The sequence below is a fragment of the Citrus clementina genome, unplaced genomic scaffold (assembly GCF_000493195.1).
Source record: "Citrus clementina cultivar Clemenules unplaced genomic scaffold, Citrus_clementina_v1.0 scaffold_6, whole genome shotgun sequence".
NCBI lineage: Eukaryota > Viridiplantae > Streptophyta > Magnoliopsida > Sapindales > Rutaceae > Citrus > Citrus x clementina.
In genome coordinates, this window is record NW_006262139.1 from 24280908 (window position 1) to 24296632 (window position 15725).

A 15725-nucleotide genomic window follows, 5' to 3' on the forward strand; every position below is an offset into this window, starting at 1 on the left:
TTATTAATAATTTTATTATTATTATTATCAAAATTTATTATTTTAAATGTCATTATTATTATTAATTTTATTTTTTTAATTAATAGTATTTTTATAATAATATTTATACATGTATCTAGTTAATGAAAATTATATTATTTAATATTATGGGTATTTTGATAAATTGATTCACATTTTCATTCTTCATTCCCATTTATTTTGTCAAATAAACACATCAATGATATTCCAGCACATTCTCATTTATTTTTGTCAAGTAAACATTAAAATCTCATTCACATTCCAATACATTCTTATTCTCAATCCATTTTCATTTCCAGCTCATTCTCATTCTATTAGTAAACGCACTAATGTATTCTTGTTGCAAGTAAATGAGATTTAAACAGAAATAGAAAAGATTGAAGCTGTTTCGATGTCTCACTGTAGTCTTGTTTTATCAACTATCTCAGTAATTATAGAAACTGTTGAGTTGAGTGACTGAAAAGATCATAAAAATACAAGAGTCAACACTGACAACCAATAGTTCAATACTCGATGCAAGGATCAAAAGTGTCCTTAATCTTTTTCAAATTTTCATCACATTTAGGATTTTTTTTAAATCATAAAAAACTTCTTTGAATTTTAAACATGTGTTATACATATAAATGGTGGCCCGTTTTAATCAGAGTAATTAGCATAACCCCTGTTAGGTCATTAATAGATAAATTTATAAAAATAACCTCAAAACTTTTAATTTTAAAAATGAACTCCTTATAATTTTTTTTTTTCTATCATAACTAGTTAAAAATAAATTTTCTTAAACTAAAACACCCCTTATATTTTAGATTCCCATTTTTCGCACATACTATAAATATGTGATGCATACATTAGTTTTTTGTGACAAACATAATAGGTTCTTTTCACACATAATTACAAGCATCTATCGCCATGTCTATTACCAAAAATAGGTGTATGTCGCACATATTTTGAATTTCATCTTTAATCTAATTCTAACTAGAATTTTTATTTTTTATTTTATTTTTTTAATCTATCAACCGCAAATAAGTATTTTAAGAACCCACTTTATTTTATGAATAAAAAAAATTTATAACGAAACCCACATCAACATCTATAACAAGTATAAAAAACCCATATTGCATAAAACATATACTAACTTTAACTTCTTGTTTTTAAATTTATAATTCTATCTTCAATTATGCATTACTACATTTGTTAGATGAATTTGGTAATTTTTTGAGAATGATGAGATTTAGTTGAGTAAAGTGGTGAGGTTTGATAATCTTTTAAGAGTGATGTTGGTTTAGTAATTCTTTGAAAGTAATGAGGAATACTTGCTCCAAAAAAACTTCTACTTTGTTAGTTGTGACAGAAAAATGTTAAGAGGGTCAACTTCAAAAAACCCAAAAGCTTTGGTACTTCTTTTATAGATTTGCCATTATGATTCCCTTGGCACATCAAAGAGCTCTGCAACTTGTATTATAGAGACCTGTACATTTACATCAATATAAATGTACCTCTTCCAAGGGACATGCCCTTCATATACAAGTCATCATATTGATCATGTACGAAATCGACTGACAGCAGCTCACACAGCTCGATTCTACTAGTAGTCTAACAAATCTACATGCATCTGTAAGCTCTCACAAGTGTCTTTCCTGATGTTCAGAGAAAGGCTTGTGCCATCTTCAAAATGCAAGGTAGCTCACACCGCGTGAAGGATTCTCTTTTAACTTCAAACTGCATATCAAATGTTCGGGATCCTACCCATCCATCGCACATCTCATTCAACCGGCAAAATCTTCAGTAACTTGGCAAGGTCGTAAGACTTGAAGTCTCTCCCATAACACAAGCTCATATCGAGAGCTGTTTTCCCATCCTGAAAGAAGTGAACCAACAATATCAAATATTTAGTGTTCACCATAACTCTGGTACATACACTCGTAATGTAATAGCAAAAGCATGAAGTAACAATAACAGGCAATTATGCCTCAGAGTGCAATGCCAATACTATTAGAACCAATTTGATCTCATAAGAGTCAGTGGCACAAATTTGAGAACTGGCAAAACAGCGAGATTGGCCACAATAGCAGCCTCCAAATGAAACATACAGTTTTAAAACTTTACCTTGGTTTTCCTCGACTTGTCAGCACCATTAATTAACAATACTTTTGCTATGTCTCTATTTCTACTTTGTATGGCAATATGCAATGGAGTCCATCCTTCCTGTTAAAATAGGGTGTAAACAAGATAGGATACTTCTCTAGATCAACGAGATTTAGGGATCAGGAAAATTTAAGAATCAAACTCACATTATCTGCAACGTTGACATCAACATTGTACTTGATTAATAACTTCACACTCTGCATGGCACCAACTTGAACTGCGTAATGAAGTGGAGTAGCACCATCCTGTTATGAAGACAATTATATAAACCCATAGTTCTTATTCAATACCAATCTATGGGGAAGCTGGATAGAGTTCTGTGACCAAAACCTTCTACTCACCCCATCTTTGACATGTGGGTTTGCACCTTTTCTTAAGAGATGACTAATTACAGCCTCCTTTTTGCCAATTATTGCCTTATGAAGAGCAGTGAGACCATCCTGTTGCAACATACCAACTAAGATTCATTGCTCAAGGGGGGAAAAAAAGTGAACTAGAGAGAAAGAGAGAGAAAGGAGGAATATATCATTGAACTCACAAAATATAAATATCGACATACCTTGTCGACACTATCTATATCAAGCCCACCGTCAAGTAGCATATCCATATAACGTATCTGCATTGATAGTGCGAGAGTCTGCAGTGGCTTCCATTTTGCCTGAATAATAGAGGTACAATAACTTGATAATCAAGAATTATTCTCTCAGTCAACAAACTGAACTTTACTGCTAAAAAGCTCTAAGAAATAGTATGTATTTCAACAAAAGTTCTCACTATTGGAAGCCAGAAGTAATAATAAGCAAAAGACTGGTGTTATATGTGCATATATTGGAAACAAGAGTATCAAGAAAAAGGAAAAAAATGAATTTGCACAAGGAATTTCCGACATACAGTTGAAATTTTTCCCAAGTTAGGAGTGGCATTCTGGTTCAAAATTTCTCTCTCCTCTGGCTCCAAAAGCTGCTCAACCTCTGCAATCATTAAAGAACACTCATATTTAGCAATTTGCCAATTCCAAAAAAGCAAAGAGAAAACAAGATCATCTGTGCTCATAGAAGAAAGTCAAGGATGTCTTGTGAGTGTATTAAGGAAATACTAATTGTCTCAATACAACTATACAAGTGTATGCATAAATAGCAGAGATGAAATCTACAGAATGACTTATGTGCTTCGTGTTGTAGTTCATCGTTTCATTTGCTAGGAAACACTAACTAATCTAATTCAACACCAACTTTCCTCATCTCCTCTTCCTCCCAGCTGTAAGAATATTGAAGACTTATTTACCTGAAACCAGTGCAGGTTGAGAAAATAGGACTAGGATGATACAAAACAAAAACAACTGAAGGTGTAACCATAGTTCAACATTACTAATCAAAGCAGCAAAGTAAAATACAATTGACCGCCACATGAAAAGCAACAGTAGAGAAACACAATTTTCTTACCACGGTATATTTTAGGGAGACAAATTTGGAATTAATGACTTACTTTTGTAATTACATTGGAAGTACCATCTGTATTATCCCATAACATGAGGAAAATGAATGATCTTCATATGTTAACAAATCCCTTTATATAATTGTGAGCAAAATCACAAATGAATATACAGCAATCCCAATCACATAACTAAACTAATTAAACAAAAGAAATCCAAAAACTACAAGAGCCATCAAAACTATAATAAGAATATAACCGGATACCAAGTACCTTTCAGCAGATCCTCTTCATACTTGCTTATTGCTGTAGCCGCATCCCCACTGCAGCAGCACCAATGCCACTTCTCTCCTCCTCCCAATCACTCTCAAAATCCAAGTCATTTTCCTTGACTTCCCCCTCTTCGTCGTCGTCGTCATCATCATCATATTCACTACCACTCCCGTCGTCCGGGTCCTCCCATTCTCCCATCTGGGTCTGCAACAAAGCTTCTTGCTTTGACTCCACAGCACAAAATCTCACCTTTATCAACTGTTTGTCAGTCACTGACAACCCAACGCTTCCTTGTCTTGAAGAAACCAAAACTTTGCTCGTACTGGTGCCAAAAAGAATCGAATTTGGAGCAGGCAGAGGAACGAAAGTTGAAAAGCCATGTAGATAAGAGTTCTTTAGAACAAAATTTGTCATCTTTTTTAATCACTCTTTAGCTGTTCCATGCAAAACAACACATTTAACCATCAATGAATTTTCAGTTCTAACAGTTACCCATTTCACGAAACACACGATAAAGTTTATTTCATGTAGAGAAAATTGGAGCAGGTAAAAAGTGTTAAGAAGAAAAATAAATAAATAAAATTACCCGCCAAAAGCTTAAGATTTATTGCCTTCTGTGAGTTCTGTCGAGGTTGAAGCCGAAGTTACCGGTTATGCTTGAAGGAGCAAGCAGGCTGCAGGGAGGCATACTAGTGAAACGTCAGAACGTGTGAAAAACTGCTTACGGGATAATAACACGAGAATCCCCTAACTTTTTATGTCTTCTAAAATAAGAAAAAAGGTTTCACTTTCAATCAAATACATCCCGATTAGTTAACGAAACGGCCTGAATACGCCAACGAGTAGGAACGATATTACTAAAGGATGTTTTACTAATTTATTAATTTGCACATGAAATTTGGACATACATGAACAAACGAATAAACTATGGCCTCGCCTGGGAATCGCATAAAGAGGGTGCCAATGTGATTAACTCAAATGTTTGTCTCACGGGCCTCGTGGACGGCCCCGATTCAAATAATCCTTTTGGGCTTCATTTTACTTTGGCGTCATCGTCTGCCATTTTATTTTGTTAAGCAAATTCTGATAAATGAGTGATAAATGAAATTAATCTCCAAAATTTTATAAACATTTAATTTCTGTTGTGTGTTTTTTTAATTTTTTGGAAACCAAATAAAATACAGATTCCCCCCCCCCCCCCCCCTTTTTTTTTTCTTTTTTTCTCTCAAACCAAAATAAACACTCAATTTTGATTCTTTATAAGGTTCGATAAATGAAGAAAACCACAACCAAAATTGTTAGAAATGGAAAAGTTAAAAAGTAGAGAAATGAAGAAACGAGAGAAAAGTTGTCATCTATAGGGAAACAGAGCAAAAGAACCAAATTTTATCTTTACAAAAATAACATATCATACACTCTATTTACAGAATTTTAATGACTCAAATGCCATTCATATAAACTAAACAAAACGGTATGCTACAGTCTCTGACCACCCTTCTTCTATGCAATGGTACATGAAAGATGTGCCACTCGAAAGGCCCGAGGCTTTGATTGCTTCCAGGATGGCTTCTGCAGATATGACAAAATCAGCTGTATGGTATTTCTAAAGTATGTAGCTCTATGATCAAGAGGAAGAGAAAACAGAAAGGATTTTAACAATGGAAAATGAATCTACCTCGAGCCTGGCAGCCCATGGGAGATGATACAAAAAATTTACGAGGCTGACAAGAATCTGTGAAACCGCAGTACTCTTGCCTGATTATAATGTGAAGATCTTGCCCGGGATGTTCTTCTTCTTTTTCGCCGATAGAAGACATCTTCAGTGTCTAGAACATAAGTGATCTGCCATAAAATAGCACCCATTTAATTGCTACAAACTCTAATATGAGGAATTCATAAATTTTGTATTAGCCAAAGTGTTGCAGAAGCAAGGTAAAGCTTAAAGCAAATAGCCAAACTATATAAGTAGACCTTGTACGAGTTGCAGGCTATCCTGCACTCAAGACCATTAACCAACTGAACACCTTCCATGGCCATGCATGCAGCAGAAAGTTCATCTAGGCCTTCAAATCTACGCTTGTTTCTGCAGATAGATTAATAATAATAATCATATTAGATAACAATTTAACTGATTTTCAAAACCTTTTTTCTCAAGCATTGTGCTTTAAAGCTAATAAAAATGCTAAAACCATATATAACTGAAACATAAATGGCTTAGAGCTAGATCAGCTGAATATATCTTGGGTATGCATACCTTCAATGACTTTAAAACTTAAATGGTCAATCCTAGAAGAGTTAAAGAATACTGATTGCCAACTTATTTGGGTATCCATACCTTCAATGGCTTTTCAACTTAAACCTGATACCTATTTGTTGTAATCAGTAACCTAGACTTTCACTGACAACCCTTATCTGGAGGAAGAACCTTCAATTATCAGACAAAGAAATGCATCCTTTATCTGCTCCCTATATAGTTGGGTGAGTACACAGAGTAATTAGAAAGCAACATAATCCGAACTGTAAAGTTACTACCTCCGAAGAACAACGGCATGTGGCTCCTTTTTGCCAAGAAAGGCAGACAGAAAATCATTGAGGAGATAAGCTGCAAAATTAGGATCCATGGTAACTGCAAATGCCTCTGGCTTTTCAATCACATTATCCATAAGCTGGATGGATAGACGAGATGGGGAAGATGACTGCCAAGAGAATATTGAAAAAAAAAAAAAAAATGTGAACAAATAGTTACATAGAAAGTGAAGTTAACAACTATAGGCAAGCAGCGTGTATGTTGATAGGTGAGTGTACATATGAGCGGAGAGGAAAGAAGGAAAAAGAAAAGTTCAAAGGACTTAACGAGTTGTATTCGATATATATTCTCTTCATGGAGGAGTACACGGGCATTCTCATAATAAACTGAATCAATCTGCTTCCCAGGTTTCCGGGATTCTTCATACTCGTATAACTGAATAAGCTTGTTATCCATCTCATCAGCTGCAACAGTTTGAAGCTGCAGCAGGATTCAAGAACTAAGATTTGGAAACTTCACAAGGCAGAGGCAATAAACTATCCAAAGAATGTGGGGAACTAACCTGTTTACATAATCTATATAGTAACTTGTCCAAGGTAAACAACACATATGACTGATTTCCTATAATAGCTCGGCACTCATCCTCAAACTTCGCATTGTCAATGGATCCGTCAAGCAAATTGTATAGTGCAGTCATAAATCTGTGCAGCATACAGATAATAAAACATTCAAGATTAAAATGCATGACGGACTTTTAATTTTATTAAAACTAGATTATGTGATGTTGAGCCACCTGGCATAGAGATCTGAGCAACTGGCCTCCTTAGAAGTTCTCCGTTTCATTTCAGCACCTGTTGTATTCATTTTTGCCCATTGAATTCTTTCATATAGAGTCTGGCAAATTCAAATAGAATAGTTAAAAATAGCAATGATTAGCCTTTAAAAACACCCCAACAGTGCAACTACTTACTTGATGAAGCCTGAAAAGCACATAAAAGTCGTCATTTCCATAAAATACCCTACAATCTTTCCTTTCTTCAACTGAGGTTGCTGGCACAAACTTTGCAAGAGGCTTGACAGACAAAAGAAAACGTTCAGACATAGGCAATGACATGCAATCTCCACCCACAAAGTGTTGATCAGCCATTCCATCTGCTTCGCCTTCACTCTCAGCCTTGCCGTCAACATCATCTCGTTCTACATCTTCCTCCTCTTCATGCTCCTCGCGGGAGTACTCATCACCTGCAGACTCACTTCCTGAGGCATCATCACCAGCCACAGAAGCATTTCCACTGTCCTCATCATCAGCATCTGCATCATTTTCTCCTCCAACAACCTGATGTTGTAATCCTTTTTCATTTTTAGACTGATATTGCCTGCTTTCAACACCATGCTTTGCCTTAGGCAAGGTCTTCACAGCAGCATCTCCATAGACACCAAAATTATCCTCCTCAAAATCACCATTGGGCGATAACTCACCCTCTTCTTTTTCAATTTTGGTGGGCCCAACTGATTTTTCATGATAATTAATACCTTTAGCACCATCTCTCAAAGCTCCATTTTCCAATAAAGTCGGTTTTGCTAGATCACAGCCCTGTGTCACCTATACTAACAAATTAATATGAAAATACTTACAAATTAATATAAAAATTAATAAGAAAATTCTCTTCTTCGCAGCTGCAATGTCTATACCAGCTAGGATCTGAAAGTTGCCCCAACTGTAAAATCATACCTCTGATGGAGGGACTGGATTGACATTAGCTTCGTGTTTAAGGTCATCTTTAGCAGCATCACAAGGTCTCAAAGAAGCTGCACCATACCCTTAAAATTGAAGATATTCTCAACATTGCAGCAGGATTCAAGTTATATACACATGTATAATTACTCTTACATACAATGAAAAGGAAATCATAAAGACTAACTAGATCAAGATAAGAACCAAATATTACATAAAGACAATTTTCATGCAATTGATGATCCTAATTTACTGACCTGACATCATTTCAGAGCCAGTTCTGCCATGACTGTTTTCTGCACCAATTGCAGGCGAAGCATCGGAATTTGCTACTCCCTCACCCACTGCAACTTGTATGATAATTCCAGACCTTTTATCAGAAATATCTACATTTTTCTGCTCTTTTTCTAGCTGAAGAGCACTACAGGACAAATCATCTCTGTAGACACGATCTGAGTCCAGAACATTTTCTTTAGTTATCGTATCCCCATTGGACAAAGCAGTCCGGCATAAATTATTTAATTCTGTTGAAGTATTTTCATCTCCATTTCCAGAAGATATTGGCTGTCTAGAATTTACGGTGCCATCAGGCCCAGGACTTCCATCACTTTCCACCATGCTTGATGCACTGTTATTTTTCCCAGAATGCCTAGCTTTTCCCGCATCTTCAGCACCCTCTACGTCACTAGGCCGAGAAGGAACACTCAGCATTGGCTCCAAGAAGGTAGTCCATAGCTTCATAGCTTTATTCAGTTGATCTTTGGTCGAGCACATCTCTTCACAAGAATACTGAACAAGTTTATACAAATCTTCATGAATGTTGCTATCAGAGTACCCATATTCCAGGTGAGGAAGTACGGGTTGTCTGTGACCAGCAGCAATAACAAAAAGCACATCATCCTCTGTCTGTTTATTCTCTTTGAACTGCTTAATTTCAGCCACCAAAGCTGCAATATCAAGTATGGACTCTCAGAATGGAAGATAAAAACAAAGTGTTTGCATACCACATCACAAAAATTTTAGTGTAGTCTACTCTCCTTAAGATGTATAAAATTCTCCCTTAGCTAGAAATGCTCATATGTGCAATGAAGTGGCCATTAACTTGGATGAAAAACTTTTACTTACATTTTGTGCTCAAGTTCTTCGAATCTTGTTGCTTAAAGTAGAAGCTGCGATGATCAAGTGATTTGTAATGGTTTTTAGCATATATTTCAGCCCAAACCTTGTTAAAATCTGATCGGCACTTCGTCCACTCTTCCTGTTTTTGCTTCAAACGAGTCAACATAACTGGCAGTGCAATCGCTGGATTTTTACGCAATATGTCCATGACATCAAGACCATGGTCACCATACAAACGCTCAATACACCTTAAATTTAAAGCTGCAATGTGGGCAACAGAAATGAGTCAGAGTCAAGAAAAGAAATAATAACTCTGGCCAATGGAATATAATATATTTCTTGAATAAGATATATATACATACCACTAAAGTGATCTTTAAGATGGAAGGGGGTCTCCAGAGTGATTTTATTTTCATTGATGCTATTCAGCAATTCCTCTGCACGTTTAGCAGTTGAGCTCACAGATTCTAACAACATGTCCAGCTCAAACCTAAATGATAATAACAACGCCATCATCAGTTGCCAGAAATATTGAGAAAAATTATTATTACCTTGTTCTATTCCAATGCATGATTATAATTAGCTTTTAAACAACAACATGAGCTAAAAAGTATATACCACACAGAAAACCGCATCGATCCTCAAAAATTCAACTCAAAAGTACTTTCATCTCCTTTTAAACATGATATATACCATAATTGAGGGCCAAGATTAATAAATTCCAAATCCAGCATCATGCACTCCTACCTATCATCTTCACATCTGAACAAGCTTTCTTCATACTGATTTCTACGCATATGTTTAAAAGAGTAGTCCTCGCTTCCAGAAGTCACAGAAACCCAGTGATCATTCAGAACTTGAGCACCAAGTTCCGATCTCTGGCTAGCTGAAGGTATTGGATACTACAAAGTGACAAAAACCAAAAAAATAAAAAAACAAATAACTAGCAAATTAAAAAAAAAATCCATGAATATAATATAACTGAACAGTCATACGTCATCTGGAAGAAGCCGATAGCTGGGCGTGCAACGTTGACAGTTAGAAAGATCAAGCTCTTGAATGGATTTTGCATAATACTTCTCCTTGTATCGGTCCTTTTCTTTAGTTACTTCCATTTCACGCTTATGTTCTCTATCTTTGTCCTCTATCTTCACAGATCTGGATACATGCCCGTCATTGCATAGTGATTCTACAATCAAAAAGCAAGAAAAATCAGAACATACAATACACAGGGTGGGGGAGGGAGTAGGAACTAGATAAATTCCAGCAGCTTTATGCCTGTCAAGAATTGAAAAAATGAAAAAAGAAGAAAGCAAAATACATAATTTTACGTACTTTTACTCATAACACCAGCGAGGAACCCGTCTGCAAGAAAAGATCTTGATTAGACACAACCTTCAAAATTAAAACCAATTAAGCAAGACAGGTTTCAACAGTTACCAATATTCTCACAACGCTCAAAGAAATGATTGAACTCATCCATAAGATCCATATACTTTCCAAGTAAATCAGTAACCTAAAAGAAAAAGACACCGAGTTACCATAAATAATAGAGTAGTCTATCTCTCAATTCTGCTCTTCCATAAGGAAAATAAATAAATACAGAGAATTTATAGCCACAGAAATATAGATTTGCGATCCTGCACGGAGATAAAAATTGTATACAAAATAGTTAAATGAATATATCATTATGTTAATTAGGAGGCAAAAGCCAACGGCGAAACATACGCCTGCAAAGGCCCTTTAAAGATGAATAGATAATCTAACATAAGATTAAAAGGCTCAAATAACTGCCACAGACAAATAGGGCATACCAAATTTTGTAAATCGTTCCTTTTAATTATTCCATTGCTATAAATATGAAGACACTTCAAGAATGCCTGGTAGTCATCTGAACATAACTTCTCCTTAACTTTGTCGCAGAAGATGAACCCTTGGTTGTAAATGCCTGCCACAGTAACTGAGAAACCTTAGAACAAGAAAGAAACTAATATATGATAGGAAACAATTTAAGCCTAAAATCACCACAAAGAACACGTAAAGTGCAAGACTTAAGAACTCCAAAATGCTGGTTCACATTGACATGCTAAGTAGTAAGTACCACCATAAAAAAGCTCCACATGTAGCCCAAGTCCCTTTACCTACGGTTAGACAATTGGGCTCGCAATAGAAAAGCCTGTTGCCTGCATACCTTACAATATCCTCGTGAAGCACAACTTGTTAATAACATCCAGATCAATTATCATTTCTCCAGGTTCACATAAATCAAAAGCCATGCAAAATGCTGATTTAGGTCATTTCTAGGATAAGTGTCACTATTTGATGGAGAGGTATGATAATCATGAAAGAAATAGGGTCACAATATTCCTGCCCAACTAGAAAAGCAGTGTAGCATTATATCCCCCGCCCCTAGAGGGGACAGTACTCTAGAGAGCATTACAACTCTTTGACAGGGAGAAGCATCTACGGATCATCAACAATGACTTAAATACTTACCAAGCACAAGAAAAATAAATATAGCAATGTTAGTAATGGGTAACACAAGGAGAAAGCTCCTCCCAGACATGCCGGAAAATAACTACTTGCAAAGAGCCCTAGTACGAACTATATATGCATAAATGTATTAAAGAAAATACTTAGGCATTAGCACATTAAATGGAACAACTGACTCACTCTTCAAGGCATCCTTGTCATCATAAGAAGCAAGGCTAGAATTTGCTCCAAAACCTTCAACTTTCTTGATAGACTTCTTTTTGTCAGGAAAACGCTGCAAGTTGAAGTCCCTATTATTATCGTGCTCAATTTCTCTATCATCTTGATCACGATTTCTCCTATCCCTATTTTCCTTTTCTGCACGTCTCCTCTGCTCCTTCTGCATTTTTATCATCAATTTCTCATCATCCATCTCAGGACGATCAACACTAAGATCACGATCAGCATGGGAAGTAGCAATCCTATCTCGCCGACGATGCTGGAAAAATTAGATTCACTAGCTTACCAATAAGAATCTTCAGAAGAAAGAAGAAGAAACACATACAATACCAAAAAGAAAGGAGATTGCAAAACCCAAAAAAGAAAAAAAAATGGGGGCCAGAGCAAATACCTTGTCCATTTGCATTTGCCTCAATGGTGGTATACCAGCACTTCGCTCATTGCCCCGTTGTGTTGAATTTCGGACAAATGGAATATTGTGAGATAAAGATGTTGCTGAAGTGTCAGGTAAGAATCTAGTGAATTCCTCGAGAAGATCTGCATGGTCCTCAAAAAGAGAGGCAACCTGAAAAATATTTGAACAGAAACGACCAAACACAATTAATTAGCGGACAAATAATAACTTTCAGAAAAAGAAAAGATTTGGTGAATATGGAAAGTTAACAAATCATCCTAGGAAACAGAAAACTTTTAACATTTATTTACCTCACTGTAGACCTCATTAATATCCTTGTGCTCCTTCCTATACATATTCAAAATTTCAAGGAATGATTTATAGACATGTTCATCATTGTGGAAACGTTTCTGTAACAAGGAAACCCATCAATTAGAAACCTAAAAAGCCAACATTTTCACCTCAAAATACCATAATGGGACGAAGCTTTCACCTTTATCTTATTTACGAAAGTAATTGCTTCTTCAAATTCAACCGTTTTCTTTGGAGGAGCCTCATCCTCATCAAGTGTTATTTCATAACCCTTTGGCAAGAAGGTATTGAATCCAAAAATCAAATTATTATGTCCTTTAAATAAGTCCTTCACCCTTGCAATGACACCGGCAGTATCGGTTCTGGAAAACGACAAAGTTAAAAACAACACCTCCATTTGTCACCAGCAAAAACTAACGGAAGCAAAAGAATATACCTCTGAGCCTTGAAATCTTTCATGACTTCTAGGAACATGTCATATTTTTCCCTTTGGTCTTGAAACATGTCCTTTACCTCCTTGAGATAAGTTAAGGCATCGCTCGTTGTCAGTTTCTGCGAGGTACCCATTCCAGCCGTCATTCCACCTCCTCCACCTCCTACCCCACTGCCTCCGCCTGCGCCTGCACCTCCACCTCCACCTGCACCTCCGCCTCCACCTGCTCCTGTGCCTGGCAGTTGAGGGGACAGCCCATAGCTTCACAGCCAAAGAAAATTAATAATTTATATGCTTTATAATCAAAAAGAAAATAATAACATTTTCCCTCTCAACTGCCCATATGTTCTTGAAGCTAACGGCAAAACCTAAGTGCAAGTGCACTAGATTCGAAACTGAGGCACTAGTGTTGCACCCTACAACTTTCGTGCCAAAACAAACCCAAACCCATTTTCTCAGAAAGACACAAATCATGAATATAATTTGAAAAAACAACCATTAACATAACGATTTTTACGTCCTTCATAATCGAAAAACAAGCAATCAAACACAATTCACGAATAGCACAAGAGCCAAACACCATGAATCAGCAGGGCAAAATAAAACAAAGGTAGCTTACGATTCACCGCGAGGAGGAGCAGTCGTTAAAGGCCTTTTAAATTGTGAGCCACCATACACATCGTCTCTTATTCGTTTCATTTCTGAAAAACAAAAACAAATATTACACGAATAACTAATTTGTGAAATAGATAAAATAAGATTACCGTTTTGAATGAAAAATAATTACAGGACCTGAGGGCTAAGGCTTTATTTAAAACAGATCTTAGAAAAAAACTAGTAACTTAGAAGCAAGAGTCTGATCGGGGTTACAAAAGAGAGAATAATAATAAGCCTTTTTTTTTTCCCTCTAAATTTATTTATTATATATCTTTTTTTTAAAGAGGAAATGAAACGGAGAATAGTGTGCGTGCGTCGAGGGACTTAATGAGAAGAGAAAATGGTGAGAGTCAAAATCTGAAAATTCGAAAAAAGTGGTGTTGTGTGAGAGAGAGCGAGAGGCTTTGCTTTTGCAAATTGTAAAAAAATTGCACAAGCACAAGCACAAGCACAACAAAGGTTATTTAAAAATAATAATAATAATAATAATAGTAATAATAATAAATAAATAAATAAAGGTCTAATTTTGGAAGCAGTTTTTTGTGTTTTCTTTGGCTTCAAATGGGCTCTTCTAAGATTTCACAGTAAGGTCAACCGAAGAGACTTGATTTTGCTGCAATTCCGCATGCACAATTTGATTAATTCTTAAAATAAATCACACAAAAACTGTGGGAAATAAAAAATAAATAAATCATAGAAAAATCAGTCGCGGGTAATTAACTTTAAAATTTACTTATATTTTTATCAAAGAGAAGTTCGTATCATAAGAGAATCGTAATCTTTATATAAAGAGGAAAAAAAAAACCCGAAGATAATTTTAAGATTTATAATGATTTCATTCCCATTTTGAATCTAATAATTAGTAGATTGGAAAGTCCATTACTTAATGGAAATTGAATTATAAGATAATAATATATAAAAAAGAAAAATCCTAAAATTTCTTTGCATTTTCAAAAATGACTTACCAGAGATGGTAGCACATTTACTTACATATGCAAATTTATTGACAGGTTACAATTTGGCTCTCGTGAAAATGAACTGGTCAAGCGCGAACAAACAAATGAGAGTGTATGACGTGTTATTTATATGTTCATTCATACATTATATATCATCTTATATTTATTTGTATTTGTACAAATTCGTACAATTAATTTGTGGTTTTATGTAATATTATCGAAATTTCAAGAGCCAGTAGTACCCATCACACAATCACACTAGCACGTAAGTGGATATAATTTCGTAAATGCCAATAAAAGAAGGGATCAAATCATTCATTCCGGTGCACGATTAATATCAAAATATAAATATTTACAAATTTTTTTTTTTTGGGTTTCAAGCAAACATTTGCAAGTTTTAACATCGTATATTGGTTGGTCATCGTCGTCAAAGGAAATTAAAAAAAAAAAGACGAAAAAAAATGGTCCAAGCCCAACCCAAGACACTAAAAGCAGCCCAATGCTTGAAATCTGAAATCTAAAAAAGAGGGGGGGGGGGGGGGGGGGGGGGAATCGTACAGTTCTTGAGTTTACAATTGTTTTCAGTTTTTGTAACGGAGATTCAAGATTTGCCTCAGCATAAAAGCTGTGCGTGAAGTACAAAGCTAGAGCTGTTTTCAACTAAAACTTGGCCAAAATAAACAGAACCAGTTCCGGTTGTTTCAGCTTCCAAAGTTAAACAGACAGCTGAGGAAGCAAGAGAACAAAAACTGTGAGCGTGTTTTTATCCCGAAAAGGGGAGAGTTTGATAGTTTTATTTTTTTATTTCCAATAAATTAAATTAGAGGATAAGAACAACATAAGCCTGTCCAATCACCTACCTGCCTATTTTTGGGTGAGCTCATTATGCTAATATGATATTAATTAACACCTTTTTTTTTTTCTTTTTTGAAACAATTAATAATTAGCACCTTAAAACAAAAGAGTGAGGTAAAATAGTGATAAAATGCATCCAAAATATAGGGGAAAAAAGAAAA

At 35.5% G+C, this 15725-nt stretch overlaps 2 protein-coding genes across 8 annotated transcripts; both read right to left on the reverse strand.

Moving 5' to 3' along the window:
* Positions 1 to 1410: 1410 nt before the first annotated feature.
* LOC18038145 (ankyrin repeat domain-containing protein EMB506, chloroplastic) lies at positions 1411 to 4576 on the reverse strand. Its single transcript, XM_024182111.1, is given in 9 exon segments — positions 1411 to 1873; positions 2122 to 2220; positions 2307 to 2405; positions 2502 to 2600; positions 2720 to 2818; positions 3052 to 3131; positions 3865 to 3918; positions 3921 to 4298; positions 4451 to 4576. Coding segments are annotated over 8 exon segments (984 nt in total). The 5' UTR covers positions 4279 to 4298; positions 4451 to 4576; the 3' UTR covers positions 1411 to 1777.
* A 627-nt stretch (positions 4577 to 5203) lies between these two features.
* Positions 5204 to 14191, reverse strand: LOC18040121 (paired amphipathic helix protein Sin3-like 2). 7 transcript variants are annotated; one of them, XM_024182737.1, is made up of 24 exons: positions 13939 to 14190; positions 13716 to 13797; positions 13100 to 13357; positions 12845 to 13025; positions 12663 to 12761; positions 12349 to 12522; positions 11919 to 12216; positions 11060 to 11205; positions 10686 to 10761; positions 10581 to 10610; positions 10241 to 10434; positions 9993 to 10147; positions 9608 to 9735; positions 9252 to 9506; positions 8384 to 9073; positions 8124 to 8212; positions 7362 to 7994; positions 7185 to 7285; positions 6954 to 7092; positions 6719 to 6871; positions 6397 to 6560; positions 5836 to 5947; positions 5540 to 5706; positions 5204 to 5433 (listed from the first exon to the last, which is right to left on the reverse strand). In XM_024182737.1, the coding sequence occupies exons 2-23, from the start codon at positions 13793 to 13795 to the stop codon at positions 5578 to 5580; spliced, it is 4284 nt and encodes a 1427-aa protein (XP_024038505.1). In that variant the 5' UTR covers positions 13796 to 13797; positions 13939 to 14190; the 3' UTR covers positions 5204 to 5433; positions 5540 to 5577. The 7 variants fall into 7 exon arrangements, 6 of the variants coding, with proteins under 6 accessions (XP_024038505.1, XP_024038506.1, XP_024038507.1 ...); XM_024182738.1 differs by having other exon boundaries at positions 11060 to 11193; positions 13889 to 14190; XM_024182739.1 differs by having other exon boundaries at positions 8124 to 8200; positions 13889 to 14190.
* Between the last annotated feature and the right edge of the window lie 1534 nt (positions 14192 to 15725).

What these genes read in the sequence shown, in the direction of transcription:
- LOC18040121 (XM_024182735.1), bottom strand. Translation starts at nt 13,795, where the DNA reads ATGAAACGAATAAGAGACGATGTGTATGGTGGCTCACAATTTAAAAGG. An exon ending in CGCTGGTGTTATGAGTAAAA is followed by an intron (nt 10,435 to 10,580) that starts GTACGTAAAATT and finishes TTTTGATTGTAG; the next exon opens with AATCACTATGCAATGACGGG. An exon ending in TATATAGATTATGTAAACAG is followed by an intron (nt 6,872 to 6,953) that starts GTTAGTTCCCCA and finishes ATCCTGCTGCAG; the next exon opens with CTTCAAACTGTTGCAGCTGA.